The sequence below is a fragment of the Pygocentrus nattereri genome, chromosome 20, assembly GCF_015220715.1.
Source record: "Pygocentrus nattereri isolate fPygNat1 chromosome 20, fPygNat1.pri, whole genome shotgun sequence".
Taxonomy (NCBI): domain Eukaryota; kingdom Metazoa; phylum Chordata; class Actinopteri; order Characiformes; family Serrasalmidae; genus Pygocentrus; species Pygocentrus nattereri.
In genome coordinates this window covers 18,394,611-18,413,640 of record NC_051230.1, presented here as the reverse complement: position 1 = coordinate 18,413,640, position 19,030 = coordinate 18,394,611, and the positions used below count along the sequence as shown (strand labels likewise).

Sequence of the window (19,030 nt, the reverse complement as noted above, 5' to 3'; positions counted from 1 at the left end):
CAATGGTGTCTCAGCGGAGTGATGCAGTGTTTGTGAAAAACCAGTGATGTTATGGCAAAATAGCAGCACGGTTAGTACGCTTCTCAACCAATCAGCTTGTGTGGCCAAAACTAACTGTTGTATGATATGTAAATAACGAATATTACGTACTTCATGCTTCACAATTTAGATTTATTTTGATTCATAAATTTTCATGCATTTAGGTTGGAAAGCTGATCTGATTCAAATAACGTAGATGTGTATTTAATTTGAATGTCTTTGTATTGATTTACCACTTTTTGGGGCCTATTCCGACTGAGGGAAATAAGGAAAGTTGCAAAATTTGCAACAAAGCTCTTCATAAACAATAGATGCTAGAAACAAAGTTGGGATAAAAATATATTTATCTTACTTAAGCGTTTCTCTCAACAGAATTTAACTTCCAAGTGCTTAGCCACTGTCAAAATTGGGCGATCATTTTGACGTGCAGTTTGCACGATGATAATTGGTGTGCATAACTTTCATTTTTGTTAGCTACATCAGCCATGTGAAAAGGCAAACTTCAGACACTAAATGTCTTGGCCAGTAAACTCCATTTAGGAAAATGTTGTATATTGCGCTTTCTTAAATTCCACTCCAATAATATCAGCTTTTGGGATTTTAAATGAGGTCTTTCAGCTTACTATGTTCTCTTCAGGCACAGTAGACGATGAGGGAGCTTCAGTAACTGCAGAGGCTGACGAAGCTTCAACAATTCCAGAAGATGCTGAAGCTTCAGTAACTGCCGAAGGTGGAGAATCATCTAAAGCTAAAAAGTAACTGAAGGTCCTCTCTTATGTTAAAATTCACATATTTGTGTTCTCTTTTTTTTAACTAATCTCCTATTTTGTTCTCGTTCTGTGGTTGGATAGAATAGATACACTTGTCCCAGCTGAAGTGATAGATAAGCGTCCACAAAGGTCTACCAGACAGGTTAAGAAACCAAGGCCTAATCTGGCTACAGGAAGACGTAAGGAAGTTTCTGTACCAGAAACTGCTGATGGTGACAAGATTCACGAGAGTCAAAATGAGAATAACAGCAAATTCATTTTGGAGGTGTGTGTCAGTGAGGTCAAAGACAAGGTCAGATGTTTTTGTCTCTGGTTGATTATATGTTGTATGCAAAACTATGGAGTAATTTTCAGTTATTTAATTGTTGTAGGAAGAGGTCAGTTCTTTGAAGTCCGACAAACTCCAACAGCAAGCCGTTGTTGTGCTGGAAAGGACTCCCCCAAGGTGTTTCTATGCTTCTGTAACGTGAATTCTGCCAATTTTTCTACATTTCTAAAGTGCGTAATTCGGCAGTTGAGAGATTGACTGAATGTTTGTCATTCAGGTTTGATGTGAAATGGTTCATGTAAAGAAATGTATTGACTAATTTCTTTACAATGGTGGTGTTTGGAACAAGGGGTTGCAATATCTGCAACAAATTTATAGACATTTTATTTATGATCCAAAAACAGTAGTAAATCTGAAAAAAGACAAATAAATAAATATATACTTGGGATTTTACATTTACCTCCGTGCATAGATTTCAAAATTGCATGAACAGTGTCTCAGACATGAGGCAACGCATTCTTAACCATTTCATGTATTAAATTTCTGTGAGGGCTTTTTTTTTTTTTATTAAGAGGCTTTAAACACTTCAGATGTCTGGTTCCTATCACCACTACTGTGAACAACTGTGACTCTGAAATCTTCTAGAACAGAGTATTTCACATTAAATCAATTATGCAAAAATATGTAAAAATTGTTGGAATTCTCATATAACATGTTGTTCCTAGTAACTTTTTTTGCTATATTACTGATTTGTTCTTTTCTTAAACAATTTCATATTATAGGGTGCAAAACCTCCTCAGCCTTTCTGAGGTTCAACAAAAAAACAATGATTCGGAGGCATCTATGAATCTACCTTCTCCAGCTGCTGGTGAGAGTTCTTCTGGACAGCAAATAAGGATGCAAAGAGCAGAAAGAGTGAAGCGCAGTTTGACTGCTGAGAGGAAGAAAGGGAAAAGAAAAGCAGTACTGGATCAGGATGAGGCTGAGCATGATCCAAGTACCTCAGCAGAGGATATGCAAAGTCCTACTGTTCTGCTAGAGCAAATGGTCACTCAGGAATATGAAGATCCAGAAGCTGAGAACACCTTGGATGAGGTTAGAAAAGCGGCCAACTAATGCTTTACATTAGTCAAGTGTTAAATCAAGCAGAAATCTGTGTACTTCTTTAGTTTTGCAACAGAGCTACGAGAGTAATGTGGCTAATATGCAACATAAGCTTATACCCCTAGAATTAGCTTTGTGCAAACTGCATGCCTTAATCATTACACTGACACTCAAACTGTGTGGGTTTGTTTGACATGCCGTACTTTTTGTCATACAAATGTATGGTACATGTCATACATTGTCAGAAGTGGTTTGAGGCAAGTATGTACCGATTCTGCTAGCTACTATTAAGTCATCTTAGGGGGAATTTCTTTTCTTTTAATTTTCCCCTGTTTATTAAACATAAACATTAGGAATGGTTTCAGAACAATAACTGGCATATTTTTGGTTGTCTTTCAGAACCTGATTGAATTTTCATGCCTTCATCATTTAGATAGTAAGTTTATCTTCATATTAACACACATACTCTATATATTATTTATGTTCTGTTAAGTAATAATAATAATAATAATAATAATAATCTACTCTCACCTAAAGGTCACATGTTCCAGAGAAGACCAATGGTGTTGTTATCACGTGAAGAAGTGGACATGATCCTCAATGTTCAAGACCAAACGTTTGAAGATGACCCCTCAGTGAGTCCTCTGGATTTATCACTAAACACAGAGCTGTCCTTTCAGCTCCAGTGCAGCAGCCTCATGGAGGAGAACGCTGAAGCCGCTCAGGTTGAGTCTGTAGCAGAAGAGTATGGAGAAGAGATCTTGCCTCAGGAGATGGCTTCATCTAGTGTTACTTTTGAGGAGAAACAATGTGAAGACATGAGATTAACTGAGCCTGAACTGGTGAGCACAGAGACTTGAGCTTTAGCTGTACTGACATATTTGGATAATCCAGGGAAGAATTGCATTGCTCACTTTCCATATTGCATCCGTATTCTTATTTTTAGGACCAGTCTCGTATCTCAACTCCAGCAAAATCAGGGGGTAAGATCTGAAGCTATCAGCATGGCTTGTTTGATTTTTTTTTTTTCATATTTTTTGATACTTTTGAGCCACTCAAACATTAATGTTATGTTGACTTAGCTTTCTCATATGTGTAGATGCTACAGGGTGAGTAAAGGTTACCAACATAACTTGCTTACCTGTAACACGTTTTGAGTGCAGGAATGAGTGACATTTGTTTATTTCAAGCCAGGCTGGTAACAAAATGCTAATTGTCAGTAACTGTAATGTTGCAGTACTACTTTTCAAGAAAAAGTAAGTATATAACTGTCATTACTGCTTGTTGGTGAACCTTCTCAGACTGTTCTTTGTTCCTGTTCACATGCAGTCAACAAACAATTAGAGCCAGTAATTGTAGCAGCCTCATCTTTCTTGGAGAATGCTGAACCACAAGTTGATTCCAAGACAGATAAAGGTAAGACCATGATTTTGTTCATACATCCTCAAAAACATTTAAGTTTGGCTTCTAGACCAGCAATAAAACAGTGGTTGACTATTACAGATGTGATCACAACAACAAAGGAACTTGAAGGTTTTCTACCTCTGGTAGCTCTGCAGACTGTTGCTTCTGAGGATCCTATCCACTCACCTGTAATCCATGAAACATTTTTCCCGGAAGCAGTGACACATTGTGCTTCTTTGCCATCCCAATATGTTGTGGAGGAATCAAGGACATCTTTGCTAGTAACCCCAGACATCAAGGAGGGCTCTCAAGGGCCCGTTTTGGCATCTTCTGATGTGTTTGTGAGGTCTCAGGATTCTGTAGAGATTAAAGCAGGATCACAGGCTTCTGAGGTAGAAACACCAGAAATTAAGGAGGGATTACAGGATCTTATGTTGGAAATGCTGGAAGTGAAGAAGGGATCACAGGGATCCATCTTGACAGCCCTGGAAATAAAGGAGAGACCAGGGGGATCTAAGGTGCCTGCACCTGTTTTTAAGGATGATTCTCAGGAACAGGACTTGCTAGAGTCTCCAATGGAACCTTCTGAAATCCTGGAGAAATCAAAGACACCTGTAGTGGTAACACCAGAAATCAAGGAGGGATCACGGGGTCTTATGCTGGAAACCCTGGAAGTGAAGAAGGAATCACCGGGGTCTGCCTTGGCAACCCTGGAAATTAAAGAAGGGTCGCAGGATTCTATAGTGACAACAGAGATTCGAAATGGATCACAGGTATCCATCTTGACAGCTCTGGAAATTAAGGAGAGACCAGAGGTGTCTAAGGTATCTGCACCACTGTTTAAGGATGAATCTCAGAAAGATGACTTGCTAGAGTCTCCAGTGGAACCTTCTGAAATCTTGGAGAAATCAAAGAAGTCTGTAGTGTTGATATCACAAATCATAGAAGGCTCACAGGGGTCTTTTGTGGCAACCCCAGAACCAAAGGAGAGACCAGAGGTGTCTAAGGTACCTGCACCAATGTTTAAGGCAGATTCTCAGAAACAGGACTTGCTAAAGTCTCCAGTGGAACTTTCTGAAGTCTTGGAAAAATCAAGGAAGTCTGTAGTGGTAACACCAGAAATCAAGGAGGGATCACAGGGGTCTTTTGTGGCAACCGCAGAACCAAAGGAGAGACCAGAGGGGTCTATGGTGGCTGCTCTAGCAGTTAAGGAGTATTCCCAGGAAGTAGTGGAGCAGGCCGTTATACCCAGGTATGTACTCTTCAACTATCCAACAATTAGAAAATAATCACAACTGTTAACATTATTTAATGTAGGTATTCAATTAATCACACTAATCTTATTTGCATATAATATTATATAGCAGTTAGTCATATACAAAAGTTTAGGTGCCTCTGGTCAAAATACATTTTGTTGATTTTCTGAAAGAAACTAAGTTGACACCTCCTCTACACTGCAGACTTATTTATTTGCACAATTACTGAAGAGAGGGAGGTTCAGAGAAAAAACTGAAAATGTGTTCTTTGCAAACATTAAGGCACAATTTATATTTTGTTATTTCCACTTGCTAAGCTTCGATAAGTAGAAATTGTGTGCTACAAATAGCAGAAAAAAGTACGTTTTAAGTTTATTTACTTATTTTCTCTCACATAAACACCATTTTAATAGAGGTATTCAAATGTTTGCATATGGCAAACATTTAAAAAAGATAAAATAAGCTTTGTCAGAATATATTTATTACTTCAATAATTCAGTAACATGATTTTTCATTGTGTGAACACAGGATTCACATAAACCAGAGCACGTCATCACAAGCTTCCTTAAGAGTAAACACACTTTCCTATTTTCATCAGTGAGTGAGAGCAACAGAGGTTGCATGTTCCAGTGAATGTATGAGTCATACATATCCAACATTGTAGTTTTCCACTTTGCTATTGCTTTTACTTTTTATTTATCCTCATTGTGCCACATAGTACACCAAAGATATTCCTTTATTTACAACATTTATTTGAACAAGTGAGCTTGGCTTCAGACTGCATTGCTGCAGATAATTTGAAAGGTCAAATTAGGAAAATGTGCTAACAACATTAAAATGCATTAGCATTAACAGCTGTAATGTAGTTAACATAAAAAATGTGGTTAAGGAATTGATCAAGGCTGTCCTTTGTCTGATAAGCAGCACCAAACCATCATCTGGTGCTTCAGTTTCATCTGATGCTGCCTTGAAGAGGAGGAGCAGGTTTCTGAAGCCCAAACCTAACCTTAGTGCGTCGTCCAGATTCATGCATGGTTCTCCAAAACAAAAAAACACTGAGCCCAGAAAAAGTAAGATCTAAAGTCAAGATAAACTATTGGTTGAATAACAGAGGGATTATATGAAAAAACTACTTGTGGAGAGTGATCATCTTTTTTGTCTTGATATTCAGTCTCTCCTGAAAAGATCTTACCTCAGAGCTGTGGTAAGGACCACCACTCTAACTTGGAAGATTTAAGCAAGGAGAAGTTCTCCAAAGAAGATGGGACATCTCAGTCACATGCAAATGGCATGGAATCAGAATCACCAAAAGGTTCCCCCACCCCAGTCCCACCTCCAGAGATTGAAGGTCCTGTAGACTATAGTGTAAACAAAACATTTGGTATGTAGAGACTGTCTAACCTTTCTGATAAAAATGCTTTGTGTACTTTATGTTAAACCATGGCAGTTTATATAGTATGTTATTGTATTCATTGTTCCAGTTCTCAGTGATGCATCTCCAACAGTGCCAGAGCAGGAGACAATCACTACAGTGATACTGAATGCATCCAGTGCTGAAGGGCTGCAGTTGGCTTCTGAGCAAACCAACGGCACTTGTGATATGGATACGTACGTGGTTGATTCTTTATTAAAACGAAACTGTAATAAAATAAAAGCAGTGACAAAGGATGGGCGTGGCTATTCAAATATATGGTTATCCAAACAGTATTTGTTACTTTAATTAAGTAAGAATAAGAATGCAAAATGCAATACAAATGTAAATAAATTGAGTATAAGTTCATTGTGCAGTGTAAAACAGCAGAGAATGTGGGCAAAAAAATGGCTGGTATTTCATGTCACGTTAAATGAAATGATGGCATCTACTTAGTGCTACATATAGAAATATTTCAAAAGGGTGGCATGGGTGTGGTCTGAAGTGGTGCAACTCTCTTATTGGTCTGTAGGCCAAATGGTTGTATGTTCAAAGGCACATGTCTTTTATTTTTCTTGGACATCTTATATTTTATCCTAAAAAATTTTTTCTTTTGAAAAAGTCCACTTTTAATATATATTCCAAAAACAGTTGGCATTCATTTTTACGTGACTATTTTCCAGCATCTCCTAGTCTCTTAGTACGGAACAGGCTATTTTTGTTCTTTAAGACTGATGTTAATGTTCTGATTGGCTGTCCTGAATTGTGCTGCATTCAAAGAGCAGTCCAGGATACAACACTCCATATAATATCAGGGTAAATGGGTGGTGCTTAACTGTTGTAGGCTGAATATGGTGGTTAGTATGACATCACAGAAACAGTTCAAAACAGGTTAGGTCCCATTTATAGACTTTATGGGCTGGATATTGAACAATAAAGTCAGAAACTTTAACGATGTTCACATACAGGATCAAATTTTATTTATTTATTTATTTATTTATTTTTAATCTAAAACACCAGAATAAATCATTAAATCAACTCACCTCAAATGGCAATAAACAAATGTTAAACTTTTTCCTTTTTTTTTATTCATAAGAATCAATGATTTTCTCATTAAAATGCCCATACCTACAGTTAACATATCAGAAGACTTTCATCAGCACTTTAAAACTTTTTTTTTCCTTTTTTTCATTGCCACTGTAGGTTCCCACTTTGTGCATCTGTGGCAGAAGACCTTCATGTGGGGGATACTACATGTATTTTGCCTCTACCTACACAGACTGCAGAGCAAGAAAATACAGGAGAGATGATGAGTAACTTTGAGGTTAGTAAAGCCTTGGACCAGTTCAGTTAGTTCAGTGGAGTTATGTGGTTCATAAATAGTTCATAATATGTGGTTCAGAATTTGCTATATGACTGATTACCGGTTTTAAATTGACAGGAATTATGTGCTCCTGCAAAGATCATCCAGCCAACTCGAGGTGGGAACATTTATGCATTGCAAAAGTCTGTAGTTAACTGACATTGAATGAGACAAATTAATGTTTTTGGCATTTAATATTTTGAAGAAACTGTTTTTCTTTTTCCTTTCCCCCCTTCCATCCCTCCTCTGCAACTGCCACTGACTTCACACAGATAGCAACAGTGAAGAGGAACCCACCTTCATTTTGACTTTATATGAGATCCCTGTTACTGAACCATACCCAGCTTCAGCCAGTACTGACTCTCCACTGCTGTTTTCAGACCAGCCTACTCTACCATCTACAGCAGAGTCTTCCAGGTTACACTTGACACTTTGACAAGTTGTTTCAAGTAATAGAATTGTGTATATGTAGTCATTTGATACAACTTTTTTGGTTTCATCTTAGTAACTCTATGTCTGTGGAAATTGGGGACGTTCAAAATGAGTGCTTGGACATTTCGCAAAATGAGTTGTCTGGGACCGTAGGTTCAGGAGAAGAATCAGATAGGACATTGTTAGTGTTAGAAGAGAAAACCTCACCTGGTAAGTAGATAAATTTTATTTTTAGATTATCGTTTGTAACCCTTAGTTGTTTAATATTGTCAATATGAAATATTGTCATGTTGCTATATTATTTAAATGTGATTATATAGTTGCATGCTTAACTGCACTCGGATTGACAAACGGTGACAAACATATGATGAATATTTTTGTTTTTTTTCTATCTGCAAAACAAGATTATGTTCTAGGAATGGGCAATATGGCAGAAGTTTCACAGCATTATACTTGTACATCCTGTATTCTTAAAATGTCCTCATCACAATACTCACGTTTTTCTAAGGTTTCATAATTTAGAACTGGCAGAAACGAACCGGTGTCCCACTTTAAAAACAAAACCCAAAAAACTATGAATACAGTAATTGTAATTCAGTGTTGTGTATATACTTTGCTGCAAATCGAGTTAAACAAGACTTTTAGTGGGCTCCAGAGTATTTACAGTTACATTTACGTTTACGGCATTTTGCTGACGCTCTTATCCAGAACGACTTACAGTTTGATCATTTTACACAGGTAGGCCAAGGCGGTGTTAGGAGTCTTGCCCAAAGACTCTTATTGGTATAATGTAGGGTGTTTGCCCAGGTGGGGATTGAATCCCAGTCTACAGTGTAGAAGGCAGAGGTGTTAAACACTACACTAACACAATCTAAGCGCTGACCATATCATCGAGAGATTGCAGCCTCAATTCCTGGTGTTGAACCAGCTGCCTGCCCATGAGACTCTCTCTCTCTCTGAGGGGTTGCATTGGCCATCCCCCCAACCCCATGTCATGTTTTAATTACCAGCAAAACTTTTAAGGGTTAACTTGAGCAGTGTTGGTATCATTGGTTTATCAGTCATTTAATAATAGGCATTGACACTAGATTTGCTCTTGAAATTCAAGTGCCTTGCAGAGAATTTGACCAGCAAACCTTGCACCAAGCAACATCTCAGCAAACCTTAGCCTCGCAAGCAACGAACGAGGCCAGTGAGGTTTCTACAAAGCTGGAAACTGAAGATATGTTGGATGCTGCAGATACAGAATCAAAGTCTGAGTATAAAGAGGGTCCAGAATTGGTCTCACCTGAAGATTTGAAGCCCATGCATCAGAGTACACCATGTACTTTTAGGGTTTCAAAACAGTAAGAGAACAAAATGCCTCTCTTAGCTTTTTAAGTATGCTGATGATGATATAAGATTGACAATAATCTTTGTCACTAACTTTGCCTTTAGTATTGCCCCAGTACCCCAGTATCAAGACATGGAGGACTCTGAGCAGCGCAAAGGTGTTTCATATGTTGTGTTGACTAACGTCTTTGTTCCTGTCTCAGAGATGGGAGACGATTTAATAAAGCACAGCACACCCATGGAAGAGCCAACAAAGGTATATAAACCATCTAGCTAGCTTACTCTGCTGAGTGTGCCATTGATTTGAATGCCATATGGAGGAACGATCAGACCTTGAGATTTGCAAGAATTAGTTCTATTATTTTCCATCGAAATTGCTCAATCGCACAAGTAACCCTGGAGGTACATCTGTTTTGATGTGTTTGGGAGCCTAAATGTGTTATTACTCAATAGAAGTTCTTAATAAAACCAAGAAATAGATACTGAAAAGTTGGAAAAAAGAGCATGTATTTCATCAGAAAAAGTAGGGTTTTTTTAATTAAAATTTATGGAGAGACATGCTTTTCTAGCACCCTTGAGGATTTATACTATTTGATCACTTGGGTTAGCCAGACATATTCAGCGTGCCATAAATGCCTCTTGGAATGGCTACACTTGTTCTCCTTCCACATTTAGGGAATGAAAGGGGCACATTGCCACCTAGTGTACCACAGTAGCAGTTGTTCTAATTTTAAGCCCTTGTTACTAATACCAGACTGAGGAATGGAAAAGTATAATAGTTTTATTGAAAATACCTCAAATACACATTATTGGTGGTGAACTAATGTTTAATACATTTTTTGTTCTCTTTAATCATTTCATCACAGACATAGTTTTCAGTCTTTATGTGCTTTATGTGTTAGTATAATGTGTTTTTTGTATTGTATTCATTTCATTGAGACTATTGGCAAATATTCTCCTCCAGAACGAATATTCTCCAGCAGCGTCCAGCCAATTGTTTACTGTGACTGCAGAGTCAAAGGATGGACCATCATTGTCAGAGGGTAAAAAGGCACCTTCCAGAAGGAGAGGTAGACAAACTACATCAGAGTGCATTCAACAGTTTTACTGTATTTACTGTTTGTTCTTATCTTGGTGGTTCAGTGCAATCATGACAGTTTTCTCTGATCTCCATCAAAAGGAAAGCTGCAACCTAAAATAGTGCAAAGGACATCTGGTAAAGAAGACTCTTCAAAAATTGATCAACCAACCTCATCACAAGCTGTCTTTTCAGCATCTCAGCCGACTATATTACCTGAGATAAAGCAGGATTCTAATACTGTTTCAGCCAAATTGGAAATGGAGGATTTTTCAGATTCCCCCAAGTTGCAGTCATCAAACACCAAAGGAAGTTCAGTTCTGGATTCCCTTCAAGGCAAAGATTTGCAGCAGAAGCTCCAGATTACACCGTGCACAGTTAGCCTTACAAGATGGTAAAATAGACCTCTTAACCTTAATTACAATTATTGGATGTTTATTTCCTTTAATAACTTTTGTACTCATTTCCATTACCTTACTCATTGTGTTTTAGTGTTGACTTGCTTACATTGGAGTCTCACAGGATTCCGGCCTCTGAAGATAATGTTCCTATGGAGCAGACAACATCTGTGAGTAGCCCCTCACACAGAGACTATATCTTTTCTGGCTTTTTAAAAGGGAGTTCCCTTGATTTTTCTGATTTTTACTTAGATCTAAACAGCGTAATTCAAAGTGGTTTGATGTAGATCACCAAGATTATAAAAATATTTCATAAAATTGTTTTGTAATATGCTGCTTGATGCCCAAGACATTGTTTTATGATCATTTTGTGATGAGCTTTTTGCCTAAAACATGTTTAAATCTCAAAAATTTAATTATGAATACATTTAAAAAATCTGTAGAATTCCCCTCTTTTGTCACCATTAACTATTAGAAGGCTAGTGTTTGTCATTTCCCTACACATTGATTTATGCTTAATAATCCTTTAGTGAGACGTGATTGTATTTACATTAGTGTAAGTGCCTATAAAGTCATTTATTTAATTATGTACATGTGATTTACCAGATTTAGTCACCTTTCAAGCACAAAAGTGATAATGTTTAAAAGTTGTTGTTTTTTTTTTTTTTTTTTTTTTTTTTTTTTAATGCAAATTCCAATCAAAATATTCTTCCACAGGAGGAAAAAGTGGCAGATGTTCCAAGCGAAAAAGATGCTGGCACAGTGTCAACTGACAGAACTTCTGCCTCACAAGAAATTAAAGCACCTATAAGAAGAAGAGGTGAGGAAATGCTACTTTCTTTTGGTCATCTGTAACTGAATCAGATGTTTACATTTGACTTTCTCATTGTCTTATTGTTGGATCAGCATTTTGTTGCTGTTATCTTAACAGGAAAGCTGCAAGTGAAGCCCAAGTTGCGAGTAAGACCATCTCTTAAAAAGGAAACCAAGTGTGACTTGAAAGCCACTCCAACAGAACTAGTGCACACCATCTCAGCAGCGCTCCAAGAACCTGAGCTTGAGAAAGAAGCCAGCAAGCTTGTAATGGGAGACCCTGCAATAAAACATGATATGGAGTCAAGGACAGAGGACAAAGAAAGCTCTTTATCAATGGCCCATGAAGCAGCAAACTTGCAAAGCCATGACCGCATGCATTTTAGTGTGGAGGCAGCAGCTTCATGGTAAGCATCAAACTTAACTGTCTGGGTATATACTAATAATCCTGTGGTTTGTGTTAAATATTGCATTGTTTTTAATTAATTCATTAGATTATATATTTTTTTTATTACATTTTTTTTTTTTTTATTATTTTAAGTTTTGGCTCTTCCCCTGCTGACTCTGAGGGCGCTGAAGAAGACTGTGAAGGTGCTTCTCATATGGTGCTGGCTGACATCTTTGTTCCTGTTTCTGAGGAGATGGGAGATGGTTTAAGCCAAGACTTGATAATACCTAGCAGCCCTCATGAAGAGGATGTTAATCTTCCAAAGAAGCAGGAGGTTCACCATGAGGTATGTTGGTGGTATGTCTTCTCCATCATTTAAACTTAAACTCACTGGCTGCTTTACTAGGAACACCATTCAAATACCAAGCAACTCCCTCCTTTTGCTGTCAGAACAGCATAAATTCTTTGAGGCATGTTTTCAACACGGCGTTGGAAGTTTTCCCTGGAGATTTTGTCCATGCTGAGATGATTCCATCATGTATTTCCTACAGATATGTCAGATACTTATTCATGCTGCAAATCTCCTGTTCTATTATATCCCTAATCTCTATCAAATTTGGTGACTGGGGAGATCACTGAGGTACAATGAACTCACTGTCATTTTAGTCATCTCAGTTTGAGATGACTTGTGCTTTGTAACAGTCATTTGCTTGCTGGATGTAGCAATCAGATGTAGCTATAAAGGGATACACATAACACGGTAACAGTACTCTGGCTATGACATTCAAGCATGCTCGATTGGTATTTGGGGGCACAGTGTGTGCCAAGAAAACATTCCCCACACCAGTATACCACTAACTTGATCTGTTGAACAAGGCAGGTTAGCTCCATGGAGTCATGCTGCGTAGTATACCAAATCTGACTCCATCTGCGTGTCACAGCAGAAATTGAGATCACATAGACCAAGTTTTTCTTGACATTATCCCAAGATTCCTGTTCTTGGCTGATAGGAGTGTACCCTAATGTGGCTGTTTTAGCCCATCCACCTCAAGTTTTGATATTGTATGTTCAGAAATTAGTATCACCATACACACTACTTATTCAAGTTACTAAAGCCTTCCTGTCTTCTTGAACAAGTCATGCAGTTTCCCTCATTTGCCACCTGCCAACCACTGAATGTGATTGAATTTTTCCCTACATCATGTGAAAATCTCAGATCAGCAGTTTCTGAAACAGTCAAACCATGCCGTCTGGCACCAACAATCATGCCATTGTCAAAATCACTTAGATTGTGTTTTTTTCCCAAATCTGATGTTAGATGTGACCCCTTTGACCGCTGTCGGGACAAGTTTATGCATTCTGCTGCCACAGAATTGGCTGACTGAATATTTGCTTGTCTAAGTAGGCGTTTCTAATAAATTGGCCAGTGAGTTTAGTTTTACATTGTAATTTACTCAAAAAATGAAACTGAGTCCACTTGTTTCATGTAAAAGGAAAAACCTGAAGAATCAAAGGAGAGTAAAACACCCATCAAGAGGAAAGGTAGTTGGATGCATTTTGTTTCACATTCTTTTTTTCTGAACACTGATCACGGATATGAGTGTTTTTATTTCAGCATTCATTTCAGTTAGTGATGATAGATTTCTTCTAATACCCAAAGACAAGCAGAGGACTTGTGCTACAAATGACTCAAGTACTGCAAAGCTGGAGGAAGTAGATGTCTCAGACCCCCCCAAAGTACCAGATCTAGAAGCCAAAGAGAGCTCAGATCAGGTGAACATGGAAGAACAATTACGGAGAAGGCATCAGATCATGTCTTGCACTGTTAGGGTCTCAAGATGGTAAGAAAAATTATGTCAGTTTCCAAGAGTGAAAATGTGATTTTATTGTTTATTTCAAAAGATACTTTTCAACTTGGATTCTCTTTCATAGCACTGACTCTCTGCCTGTCGACTCGGAAGAGATGAAAGAAGAAACTGAAGGTGCATTGACTGACGCTGTAGTGCCTGTTTCTGACAAAGTGGGAGACAATTTAAGCAAGAAATCTATGGTGAGAGTCAAATGTCTTCATACAGAGCATGAATGTTAAATTTTTGGCAAAAGTTGGGAAAGGTACAGTGCTGTGTGAAAGTCAGTTATTTATTTTCCAGTATAAACAGCCATTACACATGTTATTTATTTTTCAGAGTTTGGAGGAAAACAGGAAACATTTATTTGACAGAAAATTCACTTGCAGTACAAATTATAATATCAGATTTATCAGTATTTAATTTGTCCATCTTTCCGATCTTAAAACTAGCAAGTTATAAGTGTTACCTATGTCACTGGCATTACGTTCCCCTTTAAACAGACACCGACATTTACACAAGCAACTACCCAAATGCACCTTAGCTGCCATACACATTTAATCTTAAATGGCTTAAAGAGATATTTCTGAAAAAAGTGGACAAAAAATAATTAAAAGATAAAATTTGACTCCAAATGTGTACGGCCTGGAACTTAGAGCTTTCATCTTTGAGAGTTAGAAGAAACTTTGTTTCAGATCTGGAAAAAAATGCACAGGTGACAGCTCAATACTATGGTTCTGAAATGATGTGTAGTTTTCAAGAACTATTACAGCAAAAAGGAAATAGACAGAAAAGAAGAACATTTGCTCTTGAGCATCAAAACTGGACATCTGGAATGTGAAGAGAGGTTTTATGGAGTGGTGAGTCAAAACGTTTAACTGGGAATTGCGAGAAGCAAAGAATGCGACCAAATTCTAAGACTAGACTTTGGAGGTGTGGAAAAATGTCCGTGCAGATTTCTTTGAAAAAAACTGAAAGCAAAGTTTTTGAAAAAAGTGGAAGCTAGTATAAAGGCAAAGAATGAACACACTAAATACTGGCAAAATATATGTTTATTTGTTGAGGCTTCTTTGTAATTTTTTCTTGCATATGTTTCCAATTTTTTTCATCCTGAAGAATGAAGAATTTATACTTGGTCATTTTCACTGGAAATTTAATAAATGAAAATGTACAGTCTGCCTTTGCAGGTAATCTCTGACTTTTCCACAGTACTGTAAGTTTCAATGTATGTAGTGTTTGTTTAGTTGGGACGTTTGAAAAATAAATACATACAACTTTTATTTTTCAATTTCAGCCGGTAAATAAGGCAGCCAGTCCATCTTTTACTCCATCAGAAGGGTCGAGGGAGCAATCAACTTTAGAGGACATCAAATCAGAAGAGCCATCAGTGAAAGTACAGAAAAAATCCCCTACAAGAAAGAAATGTAGGAGAAGAACGCTGTTTTAACATGGTTTCCATCTAGCTGTTGATATTTTTGCTTTGTTGCTATTATGCTATAGCTTATGATGAGTGTACACTTGATTTTTTTCCCCCACAAAAGGTAAGCATATGGTGAAGTTTCCACTTTTAAAACAAACAGTCCAGAAAACTGAGTCCTCAAAAAGCGATCCACCTAATTTAGAAGACAGTGCTGTAAAGCTGCCTCTGACCATTTCGCAAACACGTCAGCTGACCATAACAGCTTGGGCAAAGAAAAAATCAGATCAGACTGGAACAAAATCAGAAGCAGACAACCTCCCTAAGGCCTCCCAAATGGAGTCCAACTTAAAAGCCAAAGAAAATTCACCTTTGCCAAGTGCACCACATGCTCTTAAGATTTTGTGGTAAGAGACCTTCATTGTAATCATTGATGAAACATTTGCTTCTTCTTAAAGGTCAAAGGTACAATTTCTTCACTCATATTTACTATGGCTTAATTATTGTCTTCAAGTTCGAGACTGCAGCCTGCAGACTCCTCTGAGATTGAGAAGATGAGTGAAGATATTTCGCACATTACTTTAGTGCCTGCTGAGGATGCTGGAGAGGGAAGCGTCTCCTCTACGAAGATACATGAAGTATGTTTCACAGCTTATTAGAATGTTAATTGTACTTAAAACATGTTAGTATCATGTTTGTTATTTAATAAACAGTGATGCTTCTTACAATGTTTTCTATAGCTGGAAACATCGGTAGATATTTCCCCCAAAAATTTGAAGGAGTCAAAGGAGGAACCTTCAGGATCGCAGATAAACAAATCACCTGCCAGGCAAAGAGGTAGGGAGTCCTCTGATCAGTTTCTTTGATTTTGCAGTTTATTGAAATCCAAACAAATGGATGCACTGCAAAAGTGTGGTTAGATCTTCAGTAATTATAAGGTATTTGATTTAAATTAGAACAAAATTATTGTAGGCTTGTTTTGTGGGAAAAACAATTTTTTCATTGTTTGACATTGAAAAACCAGGGGTATAGACTCAACCCTGTCAGTGCAGAATGTAAATGTAATTCCTAACATATATGGCAATTAATAAGTACATTTATATGACAAACTAACAATAATAACCCTAGAATTCTAAAAATGTATGGTACAACGTTCTCTGGGATGCACCTGACTGTGTTACTTTCTCTGATCTCTCAAAAGTCAAGCCTCAGATGAAGCCTGCACTGTTAAAGGTGACCCCTACTAAAGATGAAGATAATTCCAAAGAAACTGATGAATCACAGTCAACTCAGCTCACCTCACCAAAACAGCAGCGTACCAGGTCAGCCAGAGCAAAGGGAGCGTCTGAGAAAGCATCTAAGAAGCAAACAGATGACATGTCTAATACACCCAGAATGGAAACAAAGGGTACAGAAAGGTTTCTTCTAACAAGTGACCCACAGTCTCCCACACACTCGGCTCTCTGGCCAAAGGTCGTCCTGCCTCGTGTAAAATTACGGACTACTGACGCAGGTTCTTCCTCAGACTCCTCCACCTCAACTTCCTCCCCAGTCAGGGTCTCAACATGTGCATCCCAACCAGTGACTCCCAAGGTAAATGGCCAAGTAGACTTGCTTTATTTAAATGTTCACAATGGAGCTATTTTCATTTTGTCATCTTAAAATACACACACACACACACACACACACACACACACACACACACACACACACACACACGCACACATTTTCTAAAATATACAATTCCAAATAAAGTACCACTCTCAAACTGCTAAAAGAAATACTCTACCACAACATGACCTATACAAAACATTTATTAATGCAAAATGTATTAATTTAAAGCTTTTGCAAAAAAACTAAATAAATGATAAAGATATCACTTTCTTTGCAAATGTGTACATAATTATTCTATTAAAATAAAATGTAGTGTAGTGTATGCAAAAGTCTGAACAGTGAAACTGCATGTTTTTTTATGTTCTAAGAGTAAACACATTCTCTACTGAGAACACCGTTAAATATGAGATGTTTCTGCAAATCTTAGTGTGCGTAGTCCTATTTATTTTGCTAAGTTGAACATATTAAGAAAAAAATTAAAGTATAAAATGTGCCATTGCTTTTGCATAGGCCAAATTTTATGCTTAAATTCAGCAATAATGGTGTTTATGCAGTAAAATGTCCAGAAGTGTTCTCAGTAAAGGACTTGTTCAATTTTTCTCACTTAAAAAGATGTCATTTGAACAGGAGTACCAAAATGGGCATATTATTATACAAATCCGTTCTAACAAATATAATCAGATGTCTTTTTACGTGTTTTGGTATCCGCCTGATACCTATACCGGGCATTGGATCGGTGTCCATTGAGGCTTGAAGTTTACCCTGTGGAACTACACATACATTTTGTTGGTTAATCTGTTCAGTGAATGTGTTTTGTTTGTTTTCATCAAGCTGAAGAAATCCCCTGCCGTGACACCTGAACAAAGTCCTCCCATGTCCAGTGAGGATACAGAAGACGAACCATCCAAAGTATCTCAGTTCTTTGTCTGTGACATCTTCACTGAAGTAGAGGATGAAAACTAACTGCTTAGCTTATCCGAAGACTGCTGGTTATATTCCAGGTGCTGTTCTCTTAGTCTGTTACCTCTCATAGAAGCAAGTGTTCAAGTTCAAGTGTTCATTTCTTAAGCATCATTCATGCTGTTCCAATTGAGCATTAATAAAGTGCTACAACATTATTTTTGTCTGTTATCACTAGAATAATTATTGTTTCAATTAGTTAAGTTGCACAGTTCAAACAAATGTAGTTCATCTTAATTTTTAACCCAGTGATGCTTTATGTTAATTTTGTCTAACAGAAAAGCTATAATTGTATTGACAACTGCCTGACAGAAGTTGTGTCCTCTTTAGATTATGGCTCTTTTGAAGGCATTATGGGTGATTTAGCTATGAATGTTACTGAGGCAATGACTGTCTTTCCCAGTGCAATGTGCCTAATTTTTGTGACCATGAATGTGATGCAGTTCCATATGTTGCAGTCTTACCAAATGTGCAATCCTTGTTGCCTTATTTATTTCTTAGTTATTTGTGAATAAACATTGCACTTATATATCTGTGGTCTTTTTCTGTTTTAAAATGTCTATCATACTGCTTCTCATTATCATAAATTATGGTAAATAATCCTTGATTTGTTTGTTTTTTGACACTTTAATGTCATGAAGTGCTGTAAAATGTTGCTCCAAGGTGGGGGGGTGGGGGGGGGGGGGTATGGTGGTGATAGGGACCATACATCCACCTCTTAATGCGCCCTCAGAGAATGTGAAGGTGTATTTTTAACCATATCATGTTACATAATATGGTTATGAATACTCTGCCTCATGCCTGAGATATTGCTTTATGATAGTTTTGTGATAGAGTTTTGGTTTAAAATGTGTTTTGATCCATTAATGGCAGATGGGTACACACAGGGCAAACTAATCCCCAAAGGAAACTTATTTTAAGTATTTTACTTTTGCTAATGTTACATATGAAATCTTAGAAAACGTGTAGGTTCATTGTTTTTTTTTTTGGAAAGGAAAGTAAATGACTATTTGTGTTGTAAACATTGTGGAAATCACCACCACTGTAAAGAAATTGGAAATCGTGCGTAAGTTTCTCTTCAAGCAACTCAATGAATGTTCGTCTCAATTTTGAAATTCTGAGAATGTGGTGGAATT

The 19,030-nt window shown here is 37.4% G+C and overlaps 1 protein-coding gene across 1 annotated transcript in view; it reads left to right on the top strand.

The window, feature by feature from the left end:
* The window catches only part of LOC108426212 (transcription factor TFIIIB component B'' homolog), a 32,456-nt gene extending 14,033 nt beyond the window's left edge, over positions 1-18,423 (top strand). The window contains exons 14-46 of the mRNA XM_017695534.2: positions 677-794; positions 891-1,074; positions 1,181-1,254; positions 1,860-2,172; positions 2,581-2,617; positions 2,719-3,023; positions 3,128-3,164; positions 3,511-3,597; positions 3,685-4,837; positions 5,763-5,911; positions 6,013-6,222; positions 6,323-6,449; positions 7,456-7,576; positions 7,694-7,733; positions 7,888-8,032; positions 8,121-8,257; positions 9,156-9,393; positions 9,485-9,635; positions 10,344-10,449; positions 10,560-10,851; positions 10,950-11,025; positions 11,573-11,675; positions 11,787-12,075; positions 12,210-12,402; positions 13,550-13,598; positions 13,717-13,897; positions 13,989-14,106; positions 15,198-15,327; positions 15,445-15,727; positions 15,835-15,958; positions 16,061-16,157; positions 16,522-16,913; positions 17,766-18,423. Coding sequence (XP_017551023.2) covers positions 677-794; positions 891-1,074; positions 1,181-1,254; positions 1,860-2,172; positions 2,581-2,617; positions 2,719-3,023; positions 3,128-3,164; positions 3,511-3,597; positions 3,685-4,837; positions 5,763-5,911; positions 6,013-6,222; positions 6,323-6,449; positions 7,456-7,576; positions 7,694-7,733; positions 7,888-8,032; positions 8,121-8,257; positions 9,156-9,393; positions 9,485-9,635; positions 10,344-10,449; positions 10,560-10,851; positions 10,950-11,025; positions 11,573-11,675; positions 11,787-12,075; positions 12,210-12,402; positions 13,550-13,598; positions 13,717-13,897; positions 13,989-14,106; positions 15,198-15,327; positions 15,445-15,727; positions 15,835-15,958; positions 16,061-16,157; positions 16,522-16,913; positions 17,766-17,897 — 6,191 coding nt within the window. The 3' untranslated portion in view covers positions 17,898-18,423. The remainder of the gene's footprint in view (positions 1-676; positions 795-890; positions 1,075-1,180; positions 1,255-1,859; positions 2,173-2,580; positions 2,618-2,718; positions 3,024-3,127; positions 3,165-3,510; positions 3,598-3,684; positions 4,838-5,762; positions 5,912-6,012; positions 6,223-6,322; positions 6,450-7,455; positions 7,577-7,693; positions 7,734-7,887; positions 8,033-8,120; positions 8,258-9,155; positions 9,394-9,484; positions 9,636-10,343; positions 10,450-10,559; positions 10,852-10,949; positions 11,026-11,572; positions 11,676-11,786; positions 12,076-12,209; positions 12,403-13,549; positions 13,599-13,716; positions 13,898-13,988; positions 14,107-15,197; positions 15,328-15,444; positions 15,728-15,834; positions 15,959-16,060; positions 16,158-16,521; positions 16,914-17,765) is intronic.
* Positions 18,424-19,030: the final 607 nt, after the last annotated feature.